The sequence below is a fragment of the Emydura macquarii genome, unplaced genomic scaffold (assembly GCF_026122565.2).
Source record: "Emydura macquarii macquarii isolate MOO-44397 ecotype Brisbane River unplaced genomic scaffold, CSIRO-AGI_Emac_v2 contig_2422, whole genome shotgun sequence".
Taxonomy (NCBI): domain Eukaryota; kingdom Metazoa; phylum Chordata; order Testudines; family Chelidae; genus Emydura; species Emydura macquarii.
Genome location: NW_027132559.1, coordinates 21,416,195 through 21,433,158, shown reverse-complemented (window position 1 = coordinate 21,433,158; position 16,964 = coordinate 21,416,195). Strand labels below are relative to the sequence as shown.

Here is a 16,964-nt window from a genome sequence, read left to right as displayed (position 1 = left end):
ACAGGAAGGTCACAGAGCTAGGAATAGAACCAGGTTGCCTGACTCCCAGTCCAGTTCCCCATCCATTAAGCAATGCCTCCTCCCTGGGGCAAAGTGTCCCTTAGACTCAGAAAGGAAGTGGCTTTTGTTAAAGCCCTTTTCTGTGAAGGGATCAGGAGCCTGATTGGGGGAGGGGAGAGCAAGAAAAAACTTGAATGAAAGGCAGTTCTCTGGCTATAGATAATCCACCTCAATAGCTTTTAAATGAATCAAGCACTGAGGAAGATGAAAAAGAATGAAGTGAGCACTAACTTGGGCAAGAAAACAACATGCTGAAGACAAAGGGAGGGAGCCAGAGACAACTGATAAGAAAGAGGGAAGGAAAAAGGCTAATTATGAGAGCAGAAGAGTTGGCCTTAAGGCGGAGGAAATAAGATGAGGTTTAAGGTGGACAGAAGCTAAGATTTCAGAGTAAATTCTTATTTATTACTTGATTATGGTAACAAGGGCCTCTGAGATTTCTAGACAACCTATAAACAAATGGTGAGCAGTAGTCCCTGTCCTGAGAGGTTTACAATTTAAGTAGGGAAACAATGAAAGGAGGAAGGACAGGCTGCACAATGATGGGGAAGAAGGGCTCACATTGTATTTGCACATAGGAAAAGGTTCTGTAAACATTTTAGCAAGCCTGTGCAAGTAAATAAGTGGGAAGCCTTACCTCCAGGGCAACTTCTCCACTTCTGCCTCGGTGAGGCACTTCATAAGCCTCAATTTGTTGCTTTGTGAGTCGGGCTGATCTTTCTGCCAGCTCTCTCCAGCATTTGCCAAGCTTGACAGCCGAAGTCAAAAGGACAGTGTCCTGGGTAATACGTGCTACTAATCCTTGGCAATCTAACTTCAGAAGCGCCTGCAGTAACAATTGTTAGAATCAAGCAGCTTGGTCAGTATTCAAGAGCAAATAATTATTGTTTGTTCTTGTAACTATTCAGTAGATCTTTTCAAATGTTAAGGAAGGCGAAACCTTTTTAGGTTCTTTCTAAATAAGTAACTGTGTTTACACCTTTGGTACAAAACGAGATTGCCAATAGTTTTTATAGAAAAGTTGCCCATAAACTCAAGAAAAAATTAAATTGGCATCCCACTGCTTCAGCATTCCAGTGTCAGTTAAATTCTGCCAAGTTTGAGGATCCTGAAGGGAAAATAGCCTTCTCCAACATAAATATTTGGGACCCAAAATTTAGCTTCAGGAACCTTAAAAATGAAATCAGAGCATGGTTATAATAAGGCGCGGTCCTTGTTCCACTTCTTTTACAGAAAATCACTGATTACATTGGCAAGAACATTTTAATTTAATCCCTCAACATACCTGATAATTTGCCGACTATGATTCAAACTTGCAAGGACACACAGAAAGGAAAAACAAAATGTGTTATTTGGAACAAACCAAATTAAAATGGTTCCAGTAGAAATGTCCTGAAATTAATACATATAACATTTCTGCTTTCTTATTGGCTTAGATTAGAGCAGGGTGAAAAATAACGTTTTTTTCTGCAGAGAATTTTCTATGGAAAATGTTGACTGTTCAGTGAAATACCAAAAACCAAAATATTGTAGCTAAAAATTGAAGTTTTGGGTTTTCAGATGTTCAGGTTTTTTTACAAAATAGGAACATTTTCTGCAGAAAAGCAGATAATTTTGGGAAACTGTTTAGTTGACAACCCAATTTTCTATTTAAAAAAAACAGTTTCAATGGAAAATTTTTAAAGGGGGGCAATTTGTGGGACTGAATGAAACCCCTGATCCATTTTGCCAGACCATTTATAGGCAGGAATAATTTGACACAAATAGTAATAGTGTTCACTGCCAGTTACAAATTTCATTCAGAATGATTATATCTCTGGTTCTGAAGTCCTTACTCTGGCCGAACTCCAACTAAAATCACCAGGAGTTTTGTCTATGTGTGGATTTTGGGGCTGGTACTCAGATTACTAAATAAACCACCATTAGGAATTTTGCACTTTACGGTTTAATATTCCTGCCTCTATAAATAACTTGGAATGTCCCCTGTTGCAGTTGAATGACGTAGGGAAGAGGAACCTCACAAGTTACATATAAAGGACCAAATCCTGTCTCCCCAGACTAGAGCACAAATACACAGGCTTTCTGTGAGGAGCTGGGGGCAGAGAAACTTTCTTTTCCCTCCCACCGCAAAGAGTAGAGTCATAGCTGCCCCAAAACTGCCACATCACTCTCAGGCTATAGCAGCATCCACCCTTCCTTCGCCCAGGGTTTTCTGGACAGCTAATCTGCATATTAACAGAATAACCCACCATACTGCTGCCTCTCCTGCTCACTTTGCCTATGAAATGCTCCTGTGCATTGATGTGAAGACAGCTACAGCAGGACACTGTTCCAGAGGGAGCCAATGGTTGAACTCCCCCTCCCTGGCCTCTTCTCAGACTGCTCTTTTCCCCAACCTCATCTTACGTAGCAGAACTGACAGCGTTACTACAGTTTTTGTGCCTCTTAGCCAGATGGGAGTCATAGGTTTTCTCCAGAGTTCCTAAATCTGCCACACTAGATTTAGTGGACCGATGCTACACTGGTGCATATCCAGAGTAAACACCCCTGATGTCAGTACAATGGAAAGCAGAATATGGCCCATTATGCCTAAAGTGAACACCTTTTGGCTAGCTGGATAGATCTAACATATTCAAAATACAAATGCAGTTTTTACATAGGCTCCTTTGAGCAGCACTGGATTCTGTCTGTTGAAGAACTGGGATTCATCTCATTTTAAACTTTAAAAAGACCTTTCCATAAGTGCCATGGATGATATTATATTTGTAACTGCAGCTTTTATAAAGGCAGCAAGCCAAATTTGCATTTCAGAGCTGGAAATCGTACACCATTCACAGATAGGGTATCTCATTAGTCCTCTGATGTTTTATCCTGGCACCTCTGTACATTCTTGGTCTTATAATGAGGTCTTCACACAACTCTGTTTCCATTCGATGGGTTAGTTAGTTTCCTCTTTAACTATCACCACCTGGAACTCTAAGAACTTTACTAAGGCTATGTCTACACTGCCACTTATGTGTGAAAAAAACAGCCCCGAGTGACATAAGTTACACCGAAAGCGCCATGTCCAGGGGAGAGCTCTCTCCCATTAGCACAGAGCGGTTACACAAAAGAGATCTTACAGTGGCATAGTCGCATCAGTACAGTTGTGCAGCTGTAAGCTCTCTAGTGTAGACATGGCCTCAGTCTGCAATTGGCCACTGCTGCCACCGCCTCTGGGTGGCGTACTTGTATGAGTTCCTTTGGACTGCTAACTTTTCAGAGGGAATGGATTCGTTATGTCAGGTAGCACTGTAAGTGTGTCTGCAACACAGGATCCCTCACAGGATCCAGCCCGGGCTCCAGCCCGAGCCCAAATGTGTACACTACAATTAAACACCCCTGGCTGGCCCGTCAACTGACTCAGGCTTGCGAGACTCAGTTACAGGGTGATCTAATTGCGGGGTAGACATTTGGGTTCGTGCTGGAGCCTGGGCTGGATCCTGTGAGGGGAGAATAAATAAAGCAGTATTTATAAAACACTATTTTTGTGATAGAAACTGTGGGTTTTAAGGGTTTTTTCCTCCCATAAAAAGTAATGGTTTTTGTCATCCCAACCAGCCTACTACTGAGTAAGAGTCCTCTAATTTTTACAAATTTTACCATATCTGAGTTGGATCAATTAACATACATTTCTATAGTTTGGATTGAATATTGCTTGAATTTACATAGCATATCTGCTCAAATTATTTAAACTTGGGTACTTATTGTTTTCAATTATTGTTTTCATATTTGCAAAGATTCAACAATACTAATGTAGTATCATATTTCATTACTTAAAATAATTACTGGTAAACTGTACTCATTGACTATCCATACAAAATAGATTAGTCCACCTGAGCAGTACTTACAACAATGAGCTCATAAAGAAACTGCCTTCTGGGTCTATTAGCATGGCAATCCTCCTTCAATTTCTTCACCACATATCCGACTCTTTCTGATTCTTTATCAGTTGGTACCTCACTCAAATCATCCAATGACATATGTGAATATCCTAGCACATCAGCCAAAGCTTTCCAATTGTAAACTTTCTCCGATACCGTGGATAGGACTAAGGAATAGATATATGTCAGTTTCTTAAAAGGCAGTGCAATTTGTTCCAGAAGATTCCTGGTTGGCAGCACGCTATCAGTGATGTCTATAGCTTGTTCTTTTAAAATCACTTTTACATTTTTACAGTGCACAAGGCCAACCTTTCTTCTAAGAACTCCCACGTACCATTCTTTAAGTTTAGTTTGTCCAATGGCTTTTACTTTATCTTCACCGAGAAGTGCTATCGTGTCTCCTTTAAAATACTCTAGCAAATAGGCAATCTTAGTTTGACGTAACACGGTTTTCAAGGCCACTGCATAGCTGGTAATATTTAAACTCTTATCTTGAAACTTGGGGTATTTAACCATTGGCGTCAATAGAAAAGGAGCAGATTTGATCTCCTTGCGTTTCTGTAAGCGGTTTGGCTTACTAGGCATCCCAGTTAACTTTGGAGCTGGATCAGGAGTTGTAATATGGAACTGGGTCACTACATTGTTGTTTGGGACTTCAATCTGAACTAGGAAAGTAAACAAATGCATTTCCCCAGTTCCCAGTACAGAAAATGGAAATTGCTGGTGGACAACTTCACCTGCTTTCAGCTGCCCTTCTTTAATTTCTTTTCTTTGATCTTCCACCTTCACTTCAAAATCAGGATCACAGGATATCAAAGAAACACTTAGATCTTGTGGCTTATCAAGTGAAAACGTATGTTTTCCCCACAGCTGAAACACAACTGGAGGCATGCTCTTTGCACCCTTTTTAATGTCACAAACTGTGAGTTTTTCTGGAATGTAGTTATGACTAAAGACTGTAAAAACAGCAGTGAAAGAAGGATGAATATGTTTGGGCCCATAAATTCCAATGGAGAGGGTTCTGTGGATATATTCCCAAACAGATGTAACCAGAGACTGAATTGGGTTTGTTTGTACTGCAACCACTGTGTACATCACATGACTTAGGTCCGTCAACTTCACTTGTATGGTGTCTTTGTAAATGTAGGAGTTACGTAGCTTTTCAAAAGGACCTTCTTTGCTGAGACTATAAAAACATATAATTTCAGTCATAATTTGACTGAAAGGATCCTTCTTCACTTCAGCTGCAATTTTCATTTCTAGTAAAATGGCTTCCTTTGTGTTGAGGTTATTTAAAGTAAGTTCAATCAATGGGCTCACAGTGCTTGAAAGGTCATGATTAAGTGATTGGGGAGGGTTAAGAATAGCCCTTAAACCAACCTCTTGGAATTCCCCAAGTGATACATGACCCTTGGGGATGTGAACAGTGATATCAGAGTTAGGTAGTTGCACTGAACCCCCTTCATGATTCAGTTTACAAACTACATGATTGTCCGTAGCTTGTGTTTGTGCCCATCCAGGACTATGACTCATCACATCTAAATTTAGACAAGATCGGGCCAGCTGTCGATGACTCAACCAAGCCATTTTATAGGCTGCACGGTCATTTTGAAGCCATTCCATGTCTGAAGCTAAAATCTGGTCAGGGGATGCTGTGTTGTCAGGTTCAAATCTTTTGGCATCTACAATGTCCAAAAGGTGAGAGACGCTCTTAGATCTCCCAGATTTCCTTGCTGAAGCCTCTCTTAGAAGATGATCAATATCTAGTTCATCACCTGATGAAGCAAAAGAATCCCTGTTGCTTGAATCTCTGGAGAAAAGATAGGGGTCTTCTTTTAAGATGGAAATGTGTTTATTGATCTTGTCACTGCTACTTAACTGAGCTACATCATATACAAATGGGTTGGATGCTGACAGTTCATTCCAGAAAGGATTAGTCTTGGAAACAGTATGAACATGTTGTTTGAACACCTCGGACCAGTCAATAAGTGAATCCAATTTATTCTCTTTGTCATCTGTTTAAAAAAAAATTGAGGTAATTATTCCTATTCCATAGTCAAACAATATTTATTGGACAACTGGGCCAAATTCATCTCTGCAGTAAATCTATTGATGTAGTTACAGTATACTAGGGCTAAATGTATCCCTAGTTAACATTTGTATAGCTTATAAGTCATTTAGGATCAGTTTATATCTTCACATTGCCTTTAAGATTTTAAACATAACAGAGTGTCAATAATGTATTAGTATTTAAATGAGGATTAAAGAAGCAATATTAACAAAAAAGCACCAATACATTAGTCCTTCTAACAGGGCCTGATATTGTAAGGTGCTGAGTATCTGCAGCAAGCTGCTGGGCACCTGCAATTCCCAGTAATATTAATGTGAGTTGAGGATGCTAAGCTCCATCAGGAACAGACCCTTAGGTTGTTTGTTCTAATGAGTGTCATCCACTAGGAAAGGCCATTGATGTTTTTTGCCTAGTGGCTTGCTACGTGCTGAAATAGAATGGCTGATGCTCTCATTTTGGAAATTACCATGTGCACATTGTAAAAAAATAATACAACATTCAGGATTCCTCTTCTTCCTAGTGCTCACACTTTAGAAATGCTATTGCTAATTTCATTTTGTTTCAGTCTCACAAGAATTTGTTGTTGTTTTAACTGTACCAATTCATAACTCTCATTAGTATAGCTTCACCTACTCATTTTACATTTGGAATCAACTAAAGAGTGAATTTTTCTTTTGGTTATTTGTATAGTGAATAGGAGTAATGAATGGAAAAACTTTGTTTCCTATATAGACAACATTTAAATACCCTTTTAGATTGAAATACGTATTGGCTGCAATGCAATCTATTTTAATATATCTGTTTGTTATGGATGTGGGGAGACCCTTTCGTGTAGAGCTCGGGAAACCAAAATCTAAATGAATAAATTTGCATGATGACAGTATACAGTTATTAAAGACTCCATAACATGAGATGCTAATCACTCCCTGCAAGAAACTGGCTGAGTGTCCTCAATTCCCATTGCCTTGCACAGGTTTTCTGCATGCAGAGAATAATATCAATAACAGGAGTGAAAGGGATTCTTCCTCCTTCCCCAAACACCCCCTGTCAGTAAAGCTCCTTTATTTTAATTTAAAAACCAACGAAAGAGGCAGCTCAGCCTGGTTTTATTTTTCTTTTCTCTTCCCCTTACCCTCCTTTAAAGTTGTCCCTCCCCATAGGGACTTTCATCCCTAAGGTTCCTGTAATTCTTGCTAGATGAGCAGTCATTACGCCAGCTTCATCCTACACCAGAGCTGTGCTCAGCACAGGAGAGGGGCGGGGTAGGGTGATACAGAGCTTATTACAGCTTCAAGATTCTGAGGATGAGTTCTGGCCCCATTGGAACTTACCGCTGCGCTGCTGCACAAATTTCAAAGGGACACCACTGAGTAGGTTTCTTAATAGATCCTAACTCCCTTTCTCTCTCTTCTGACATGCCCCTTATATAGCTGGCAGTGATGCAGACCTGGATCTGGTACAATAATACCCAGCAGGATTCCCCGATACCAGGGGAGTATTCTGCTGGGCATTTGCAATTAGAATATGGCCCATTACATTGCTCGAGTAGTACAAAGGAAATGTAATGTGAAGGAAAACCTGGTCCCCTGTATTTAATGCAACATACTTAAGTGTGGAGTAGTTCTTGCTTGGATATTGATGCCAGTGGGAGTTTTGGCTGAGTAAAGACTGCAGGTGTGTTGGCCTTAATAATGAATATTAACAGACCTGGCAACTCGCAGTTTGTTGAAGGGTTTCCATCGTCCAAGTCAATGACAGTTCCTTCTGATCTACTCCGTGATATCTCTCTAGCGGGAAAGGAAGTTGTTCTGCTAGCAGACATTTTTTCCCTCCTAGGAGATAATAGGGTATATTAATGAGTGTACAGTTTGAGAAAGGGGAAGCTACTGAAGAATACTTGACCACCAGTCCTGCAAATGTGACACATGTGGGCAGACCCTGAGGTTTCCTCCTGGGTGCAGGGGTCTGCCCATGTGCATCACATTGCAGGATCGGAGTCTCAACATGTAAATTAAAAGTAAAAACAGTACATTAAGGCCCCAGACCAGTAAAGCATTTATGTCCCCTAGCTCATGCGGGTGCTTTGCTGAATTGGGGTTGATTGCCACAAAAAAATTCCAAAAACTTCAGCTTATTGTGTCTCTCATGAAAAATATTTTAAAAATAAGCCTTTTATTCTTTGAATAACTATCCCAAACCCTGTTTGGAGATAAGATTGAATACAAAAAATATTAAAAATCACATCTGTCCATTCCTCTGCCAGTTTCAGATAACCAACTGCCTCCCCCGTGTGCTCAGCTCTTCTTTTTATGCATTTCTTTTGAGCGGACATCAGATCAGATTCTCCTCTCAGTCAACACAAATGTAAATCAGGAGCAAACCCACCACAGGGTGTCTAGCCCCTGGAAATGAAGCAGGCCCAGCACCACAACAGGTGTGCCCCGGTCTGGCTAATTAAGAGGCAGGCAGCATTTGGGGCTATAATGGACCAGGGAGGAGCTGCGATTGAGCCAGAGCTATCTGAGTCAGTCAGGAAAAGGGCAGTTGAGAGTTGCCTGGGAGTGAGAGATGAACAGGTGAGGGCTCCAGGAGACTGGAGGAGGGGGTAAGGTGGAAGAGCAGCAAGAGGGGTTTGCTGACTGACTTCCCCATGCCAGAGAGCCAAGACTGGAGGGCTGATGGCTAGAAAGCAGTAGCAGGAGTTGCCTGCTGGCATCTCTGTCCAGGAGAGTGGAAGTGGAGGGCCAGAAAGAGTTGTGAATGCAGGGGAGCAGCAGAGGTTTACCTGATGATGCCTCCATGCTGGAGAGCTGGAGCGAAACGGTCGGAGAGGGCTAATGGGGGAGTGAGGGATGCTCCCTCAGCAGAGCGGCTGTGTGGGGGAGGGGGGGAGGAGTGAGGGTTTCCTGCTGGGAAGAGTGGGGGAGCACTCCAGCTGGAAGGGCTGGGGTGGCTGTCCTGGCAGAAGGACAGCAGAGGACTATCAAAGTGCCAGGCGTGGCAGAAGACACCACTGGGGCACTGAGGAACTAGATGTCCTGGGATTTTAAGGACAACATGCACAGGGAGTGATGAATGGACTATGTTTTGGGGACTTTTGTTTCGGAATATGTGTAATAAACCTGACCAGGAGGGGTATTACTGAGGCAAGAGTACCTGGCACAGAGTTACTGGGAACTGAGAAGGAGGGAAGCTGAGGCCGGCACACCCATTATGCTACAGCCTGTCACAGGAAGGTGCTCTGGGTTGGGCCACTCTGACACCCCCATTATAGTCATTGGGCATATACTGGCCTAATACCAATAAAAGTGAGACAAGATTCAGGCACCTCCTCTTCTTTACTCCAGTCATGATAGGTCTGCTCCTTCTCTGAAGCCATCTGGGTGCTTAGTATTAGGAATCTGCCATGGCAGGCCAAAGTAACCAGATAAACGTAACCCAGAAGAATGAGGCAAGCAAGATATATTCGGGGCTTTTGCTTACATGGATGCCTATTGCCCCTTCCTTTCCCCCCGATTTTTCATACTTGCTATCTGGTCACCCTATGTCTGGTGAATAAGTCCACTGCTGCACTGTGTCTTCGCATGGGATATGGTTTCAAGAGGCAGAGGGCAAAAGGAATATGAAGTACTTGCAGTGCCCCAGGACTAGAGAAGAGATCTGTAAGATATAGTGCTTCCTGGGTGCTGGGGGTTGCAGTGTAGATTGGGGTAACTTGCTACATTTTTCGAAGGAAGAGCAGATGCAATCCTGCCAATATTTACCATGATGTGTGGGAGCTAGAAATGTAAAGGAGAATCTCAACTTTCAGTTAAATCAGCATAAGTTCTATCCCTTTTCCTTCTGGAGAGAACCCTGGAGAGGTAAACACAGTGCTAAATTGAAAAAAAGAAGCAGCCTGGCTCCACAGTAGCAATAGAAATTAACAATCTCTCCCACAGATACAGACTTTCTATGTAAAATGAGTCTCTAATATATGTGGTGTATCCCTAAGGATCACCTTGGTAACCCTCCCCAAATCCTCAGGCTGGTTCTGTGCATAGTGGAAGGAGGATGGGCATGAGCTAAGTTTAAGGCAGTGCAAAAATCATTCTCCAGACCCATCTCGAGATACTAAAGCCAGCTCTGCCTTGGGGTGCTGATGGACTGTAGGCTGCTCCCATGCAGGAGCAATAGTGACAGCTAAGCAGCTCTTCTCCCACCACTCCCCCACATGTGCACAGAAGAGCTGCGTTGTGTTTGCGTTCTGCTGTGGCTATGAAAAAGGGGGAGCCTTGCATGTCTGAGTGTTTGCTTATGAAACTGGAAGTATCACAGTCATTTATGATGCTAGAAGAGCTGTTGACACTGCCTTGACTCATTTTCCACTACATTTCATGATGCAACATACTACGGTAAAATACAGATTGTTTCACCGCAGGTTCAGATCATTATTTTTGTTTTTAACCAGCAGTTACCATGAGTTATAGGAAACAATCTGTTCCCACACTGACATCTGCAGAGACAATGAAGCATAGCTGACGTTCAGGTTTGCCTGTCATCTGAACAAAAGCCCCAAAGTCAATGGGCTGGATGGATTTCCAGGTTCCCCCGCCTTATTTGAAATCAAAGCTACATGCCACATTTGGGACCTGACTCTCCTCCAATTTTCCTTATCATCCACTGATGTTATGTCCATTGACTTCAGTGGATCTATTCCTGACTTACACTGCTGTGTGATGAGAATCAGGCTCTTGGTCTATAAAGTGTCTGCTGGTGTTAATCTGCTTGTCTGTTGTTAGGTCCATTACATCTATTTGAGATGAGGGCACTAGCTACATTAACACAAGTATCATCTGAAAATAACTTTATTGCCTAACTGCATTTGATATGAATTCTCAGTAGTGTTAAGAAGGGGCAGAAGAGGAAAAAATAAACTAGTCTGATGTCTGCCAAAAGCTCTGTTATAGACTTAGAGGCTATTGACAGTGTTAAATCTCTATTTTGCAAATTATCAGGGCTATGAACAAGTGCTTTATAACCCTGGAGTCTTAGCTTTCCAAAGTTATAAAGCATTTATTTCTAGTCCTGAGAGGCTGTTGAAATACTGAATCTTAAACTCCCAATTCTCATTACCCTCATGCTTTTTAATATATATATATATTTTCTTCTCTCCTCCACTTGAATTCCAACATGATTTTAGTGTCTTCTATATCAATTGCTTATACCAAAAATCTTAAATGTTGAGATTGGAATCCCAGCTTTCAGAAGGTATAAAATGTTAATCTCCAACTCTAGCGGTTCATGAGATCTACTATTAAAATCTTGCCAGAACTGAAGTGCAAACTAAAAGCCATCTTCTAATCTGAATGTTGTAATTTCAAAGTCTGACATACTATGACCTGCCAATGCTAGAAATACCTGGACAAATAAAAAAAGCTTACAGAGATGAGAGATTCTATGGATTTGTCAATGTGAATTAAATTTTCATTGTACAATATCTGTGCCCAAAAATGTTGAAACAACATAAAATACTTGAAAAAAAAATTATAATTTTGTTAGCTCAAGGACTTATTCACCAAGGGGCCAGATTGTCAATATCTCACTTACACTGGTGAGTAACTACCCATGAGCACTTCTTGAATTATCTAACCCAAAATAAGCAGCACAGAAAAACTACAAGCAACTACAGACAGTGCAATGTTTAGGAGCATTAGCATATTTATGTATCATTTACACATGCAAATATAAATTGGTCTAAAAGTTCTTGGTACATAGTACAGAAATAAAAATCAGTATTAAACACTTCAGCCTTAGCTGTGAATTACTGAGCTCTGAGTTGACGGACATGCCAAAATTCAAATACAAGTTTAAGAGCCAAATAAATAAAGAGCAAGACACAACATCATAAATCAGACAGATGCACAGTGGCTAATTACTATACATTCCATACATCTTAACACAAAAGGCCTGTGGAGAAGATGAGAGAGAGCCTCTTTGCACAGTGAGAGTATGTTGACAGCATGGATATGACAATAGTATCACATACAGACTGTATATAATGCTAGTAAAAACTGCAAATGGAACAAACCATTCCATGTGATGCCTACATTACTCACAACTAGACTAATATGAGGACCATAAAACAGACACTCAGAAAGAAAAATACTCCTTTCAAGAGTAGGACCTCCCTCTCTATCGAGAGCTCATTGAGAGAATGCACTGAGACAGTCCTGTGATTTAAGCATGTTATTGGTCATCACTGGGGTTGTGTGGAGAGATAGAGATGACACAGAGTAGTAGTGGATGCTGGGTGAAGGAGCCAGAGCAGAGAGAAACATACCGGGCTGGAGCAGAGGGAGCAGGAGAGGAAGAGGCTGACATGCCTCAGAATAGAACAGGTCATGGATAGCAATCAACGGGAGTTAAGCATTTAATTTCACTGTAAATACAAAGTGAAATGTACGACAAACATGTAATGGTGCATAGAATTATGGAGTGTACTGGGCAGGAACTGAAGTGTGGAGGTTGGGATGAGATTACCCAGGGAAGTGACTGGTGAGTGAACCTGAGAGATAGCCAGGGAAAATGGTTCTGTACCGTATGAGGGCCAAAGACACATTGGCAGATGCTACCTTTCTGTTAGGGCCAAAAGTGTATCACTTGACTCAGAAGAGACTTGAATCAGGAGCTGGCAGGGTTTCCAACAGTCTTGCCATAGTGGTGCCTGCGGGAAGACAAAATGTACTGAAGGAAGAGAGACTATTCCCAAGTAAAAAGTTCACAGCACCCACAGCCTACCTCAATAGCTGCCACTACATCCGACAATGAAAAAGCACATCAATTATTTCATAGCTGGCTATTTTGTGTTGGAACATCAAGCTAAAGTTGACATTTAATTTTAAAATCTTCTGGTGATAATTTATTGCCTCGTTGGGAATAATGGGGCAATTCACACTTCTCTCAGAGCCAGTACTGTAGGCTTTCTGCAGACTCAGTGCATCAGTTCCACTGCTTAGCATTGTCTTCCTAAACATGGGGCTAGAGACTTAATTTATTTTAAATTCAATCTTAGATACTGGAATACAGCTGTGCAGCAACTAAACCAATGTGTGGCTAATAGTCAGTATTGCTTGGGGGGCCATGGAGAAAATGTTGAGGTGCACTTCTCAGCCAATGTAAAAAATAACCTATGTTGACTTCTACTGATTGCGCAGTGGTGTGAGTGAAGAACTGTATCCCTGCTATTTGGAGCCAATTAACAGGTAAATTAAAGTGGCTTGAATAGCTGTGTTTGTTTTTTTTAATTAGCAAAATAGCAAACACCACAAGTTTATCACTGTTTCGTTCTCCCAGAATGCCATTTATTGTACATTGCCAAAACATACTGAAATCGTTGAGAACAGACATGAACCAAGATGTGACTTTTCTTGGCTTGTATGTGAGCCTTCCTCTCAATTTTAAACAGGAGGCATAACGAACCTCACTGTTTTTAGATGGGTAGATTGGTCTTCTTCTCTTGTTGAGAATTGTCCCCCTTCTCCATAACACCAAGCAAACTCCTACCCACTATGATCCCGTTATCAGAAAGAAAGCTAGCCTTTGGATTTGGGGAAAGCTCAGTGATGTGATTGTGTGGGTCACCTCCCCCCCCCGCAATCTCCCAGTGAAGACTCATTTTCTATAAGAGGGGGCACTATGATACTATAGTGAAGTGCTCAGATACTGTTGTGACATGTGCTGTTGACAAATATAAAGAGACAGCCCTCTGCCTCCTAATGCAAGAGAAGTGGAATCCTGGTGCTTGCCCTGAACATTTGTTAAAATTAAAAACAAATGTATCAACAGGATAATTCTCCAATTAAAAACAAATGTATCAACAAGATAATTCTCCAAGCTGGAGGAATGGAGGCTGCTAGGATATCAGCCAATGGAGTGGTTTGTGTGAATTCTAGTAAACTTTTGCAGTTGTGTGGAAGTGTTAACTGCTTGTCACAGTACCCCTGTGAGACAGGTAAGTATTGTTCCCATTTTAAAGATGGGGAAACATAGGCAGAAAAGTTAAATGAACTGACTAAAGCTACGGAGGGAGTCAGGATTAGAATGCTGGAGTCCCTTTCTACGTTACTTGCTTAGTCCACTAGCGCACACTGATTCCCACAACTCTAAGCCGAACCCTGAGGCCACATTGGCTATTCAGGAGAGAGGCTAGTTCACCTGCAAGTAGCCAGTGGATAGGGAGCTTGAGGCGGCCCTAGCACCATCAGCCAAACTTGGACTGTACCAGCTTTCCCAACTGTGACTTGATCTCCACTTTTCCCAGAAATAGACTCATGCTGGTGCCAAAGGCTAGCCCTGGGTGTCTCTCAGTGAGCCCCCATAAATAAACTGTGGTTTTAAGAGAAAAAACAGTGACGCAATATCAGCAGTAACAACTGATGTTCTCAAGGCTGAAAACAAAGGCAAAGAAAACAGCTGGAGGCTTATTGTTTTTAACTGAATGCTGAGATTATCCTTTATATTTATAGGTCCCCCAAAAACAAGAGGAAACAATGATGATGGGCTTCCTGTCTCCCAAAGGTTGGATTTTGGCAGGAGCAACTATATAATTCCCTACTACTCACCAATTTTCCTGGTGTGATTTTAAAAAATCCGCAAAGAGGTTATTAAGACAATAACATTTTCCAAGCAAAGACAAACTTGGGCTGAGTAGAAAGCTAGTTCTTCACAGGGGACTGACATTTATGCACTCCACGGAGTTGCATGCTCATAAAAGTAATTACCTTTGTAATTTAACTGCTCATATCGGACAAAAATATCTTGACTATTTCAACATTAAAACATTCCTGCCAGCCCAGTGATGCGCTAATAGCAATAATCTTAAAGAATTACACTTCCCATTTGCCATTGCCAGGACAGCACTTGGAGTGGTGGAGAATGTGACATGGAATTCACCTAGATACACAAGGCATTACTTCAATTTCTCACTGCCCATTTTAAATTAAAACACTCAGGATAATGCAACTTAGTGTGCATATAGGGCTGGGCTTATCACGGTTTTAACCCTTGAATTACTACATTTTGTACACATCTTTATAAAAACCAGATGCATTGCAAACATGCATAACATGTCTTGCTACTGTACAGCTGCCACAGCCAAGGGTTGGGCCTAAAGGGTAATAGTTTTCACAATGGGACATAACCTTGAGCTTTCCAGCATGGTGGATACCAGATCTACATGTCAGCAGTCAAGTAGAGAGGTGGTACCCAGATGTTGGAAGACACCACACCTATGTACACTGGACACACACAGGCATATAATGAAGTATAAATCCTGGAGCAATTCCACCCCTGGTGTAACTCCATGCATTTAGGGAAGTGCTAGGTCTCAGCCATGCATTTTTCACCTGATTGTGCACGGGTGGCATATCAGGCTTGCTAAAGGGAGAGACAGGAGAATCAATCAGAGTAATTGGCATGGGTGGGCTGCTCTTTTGGTGTGACTGCTCGGGAGAGAACAGCAGGACTCACATCTAGGTGTCTGTGAATTCCTTCTGTTCCGTGTGCCTCTGTACCAAATGAGGAGAATGTCCCAGGAAGAAAGAGGACCCGGTCCAGTGAACTTTGGGGATACTCTGTACCTCAGTCTGGCGTTGGTCTTCTGCTCAAATGCAGAAATAAGTCAGTGACTGGGACACAAGGATTAAGCCTGGCAGCTCTGAAGCAGTGTCAGCCAAGCTCCCAAGTGGCTGTCACTGAATAAACAAGCCAAGACGAAATCATAGTTGAATGTGGAGAGGAATAAAAATGTGCCCAAGGCAAGCACTCCTTCAGTCTATTCTGGGAAATCTGATGGGCTTGGGGGGAGGTGGTACTTGAGAGGGCACATTTGTGGGACGGAAGAATGCCCAACATGCCGTCACATATCAATCAAAAAAAAATCTGCAACAGGAATATAGTCCCCTTAAATATGGGAGGGGAATTCAATCTTTTGGCACATAGGATCCTCAGGCTCTCACCAGATGTCAGTTTAAAGAAGTGATGCCTCTAATTGTAGAAGAAAACAATGTGGTATAATTCCCTGATACAGCCACATGATGTGTGTCACTCTAATAGTACACTGACTACTTGATGGACACAGGTGAGAAGTCACAGTGCAAATTACTGTATGTGACCGACAGTGATAATATTTTCAAGGAAAGAATGATGCCTCTTTGTGTATTGATCTCTTTCAGCTGAAGACCTTGTTTAATAGTCCTTTTATAACTGATATTTTGGAAGAGCGGATACTGAATACAGCATCATAATGAGAACTAGTATCATGGTGACATTGTCAGGGGCAAGACTGTAGAAAGCAAGCATTTTGTTTATTCCCCTGAATGGCATTTATAATGCTGCCTGATGCTTGGCTGTGGCTTTTCTCTGATAATGAGACTTGGCTTCATTTAGAAGATCTGCTGCATGTCGTTAATAAAAGGGCTGATCGGGTGTCCATTTGTTTTGCTACTAGAAAAATTAAACTTCACGAGTGACAAAGTTATTATGTTTGACACCCTTTGCTGAAAATGCAACTGGGGAGGAGGGAAATTAAAAAAAATGAAATTCTTAATAGCAAAGCTAGGTGATAAGGGAAAGAAAATGCAACTATCCCTGTTATTTTTCTATAAACCAAAACCAGGGCCTTTGTTATATAGCAGTGTTTTTTTTCACATAGCAATTATACAAGCTTTTGACAAGGCAAGATCTGCTTCTCTCTGTCATACAGGATTCATGTTGAACAGCCAGTTTCTCTATTAATGAAGAACATGTGAAATCTCTGAATTCTGCTTTTAACTACTTACTACCAGAAGCATTGCTCACAACTTGGGTCTGTTTGTATTGAATTAAGGTGATGACTGGCTCTCTGTTTCCCATCAGAACATTGCTTTTTT

General features: G+C 41.5%; 1 protein-coding gene across 5 annotated transcripts in view; it reads right to left on the bottom strand.

Annotated features, from left to right (window-relative positions):
- MACC1 (MET transcriptional regulator MACC1) overlaps positions 1-16,964 on the bottom strand; it is a 70,943-nt gene that overhangs the window by 36,597 nt on the left and 17,382 nt on the right. For 4 of the 5 annotated variants that reach the window (XM_067562099.1, XM_067562097.1, XM_067562098.1 and 1 more), the window contains exons 2-4: positions 7,762-7,886; positions 3,951-5,998; positions 698-886 (exon numbers count right to left, since the gene is read on the bottom strand). In XM_067562099.1, coding sequence (XP_067418200.1) covers positions 698-886; positions 3,951-5,998; positions 7,762-7,876 — 2,352 coding nt within the window. In that variant the 5' untranslated portion in view covers positions 7,877-7,886. The remainder of the gene's footprint in view (positions 1-697; positions 887-3,950; positions 5,999-7,761; positions 7,887-16,964) is intronic. The other variant, XM_067562101.1, reaches the window with a different exon arrangement.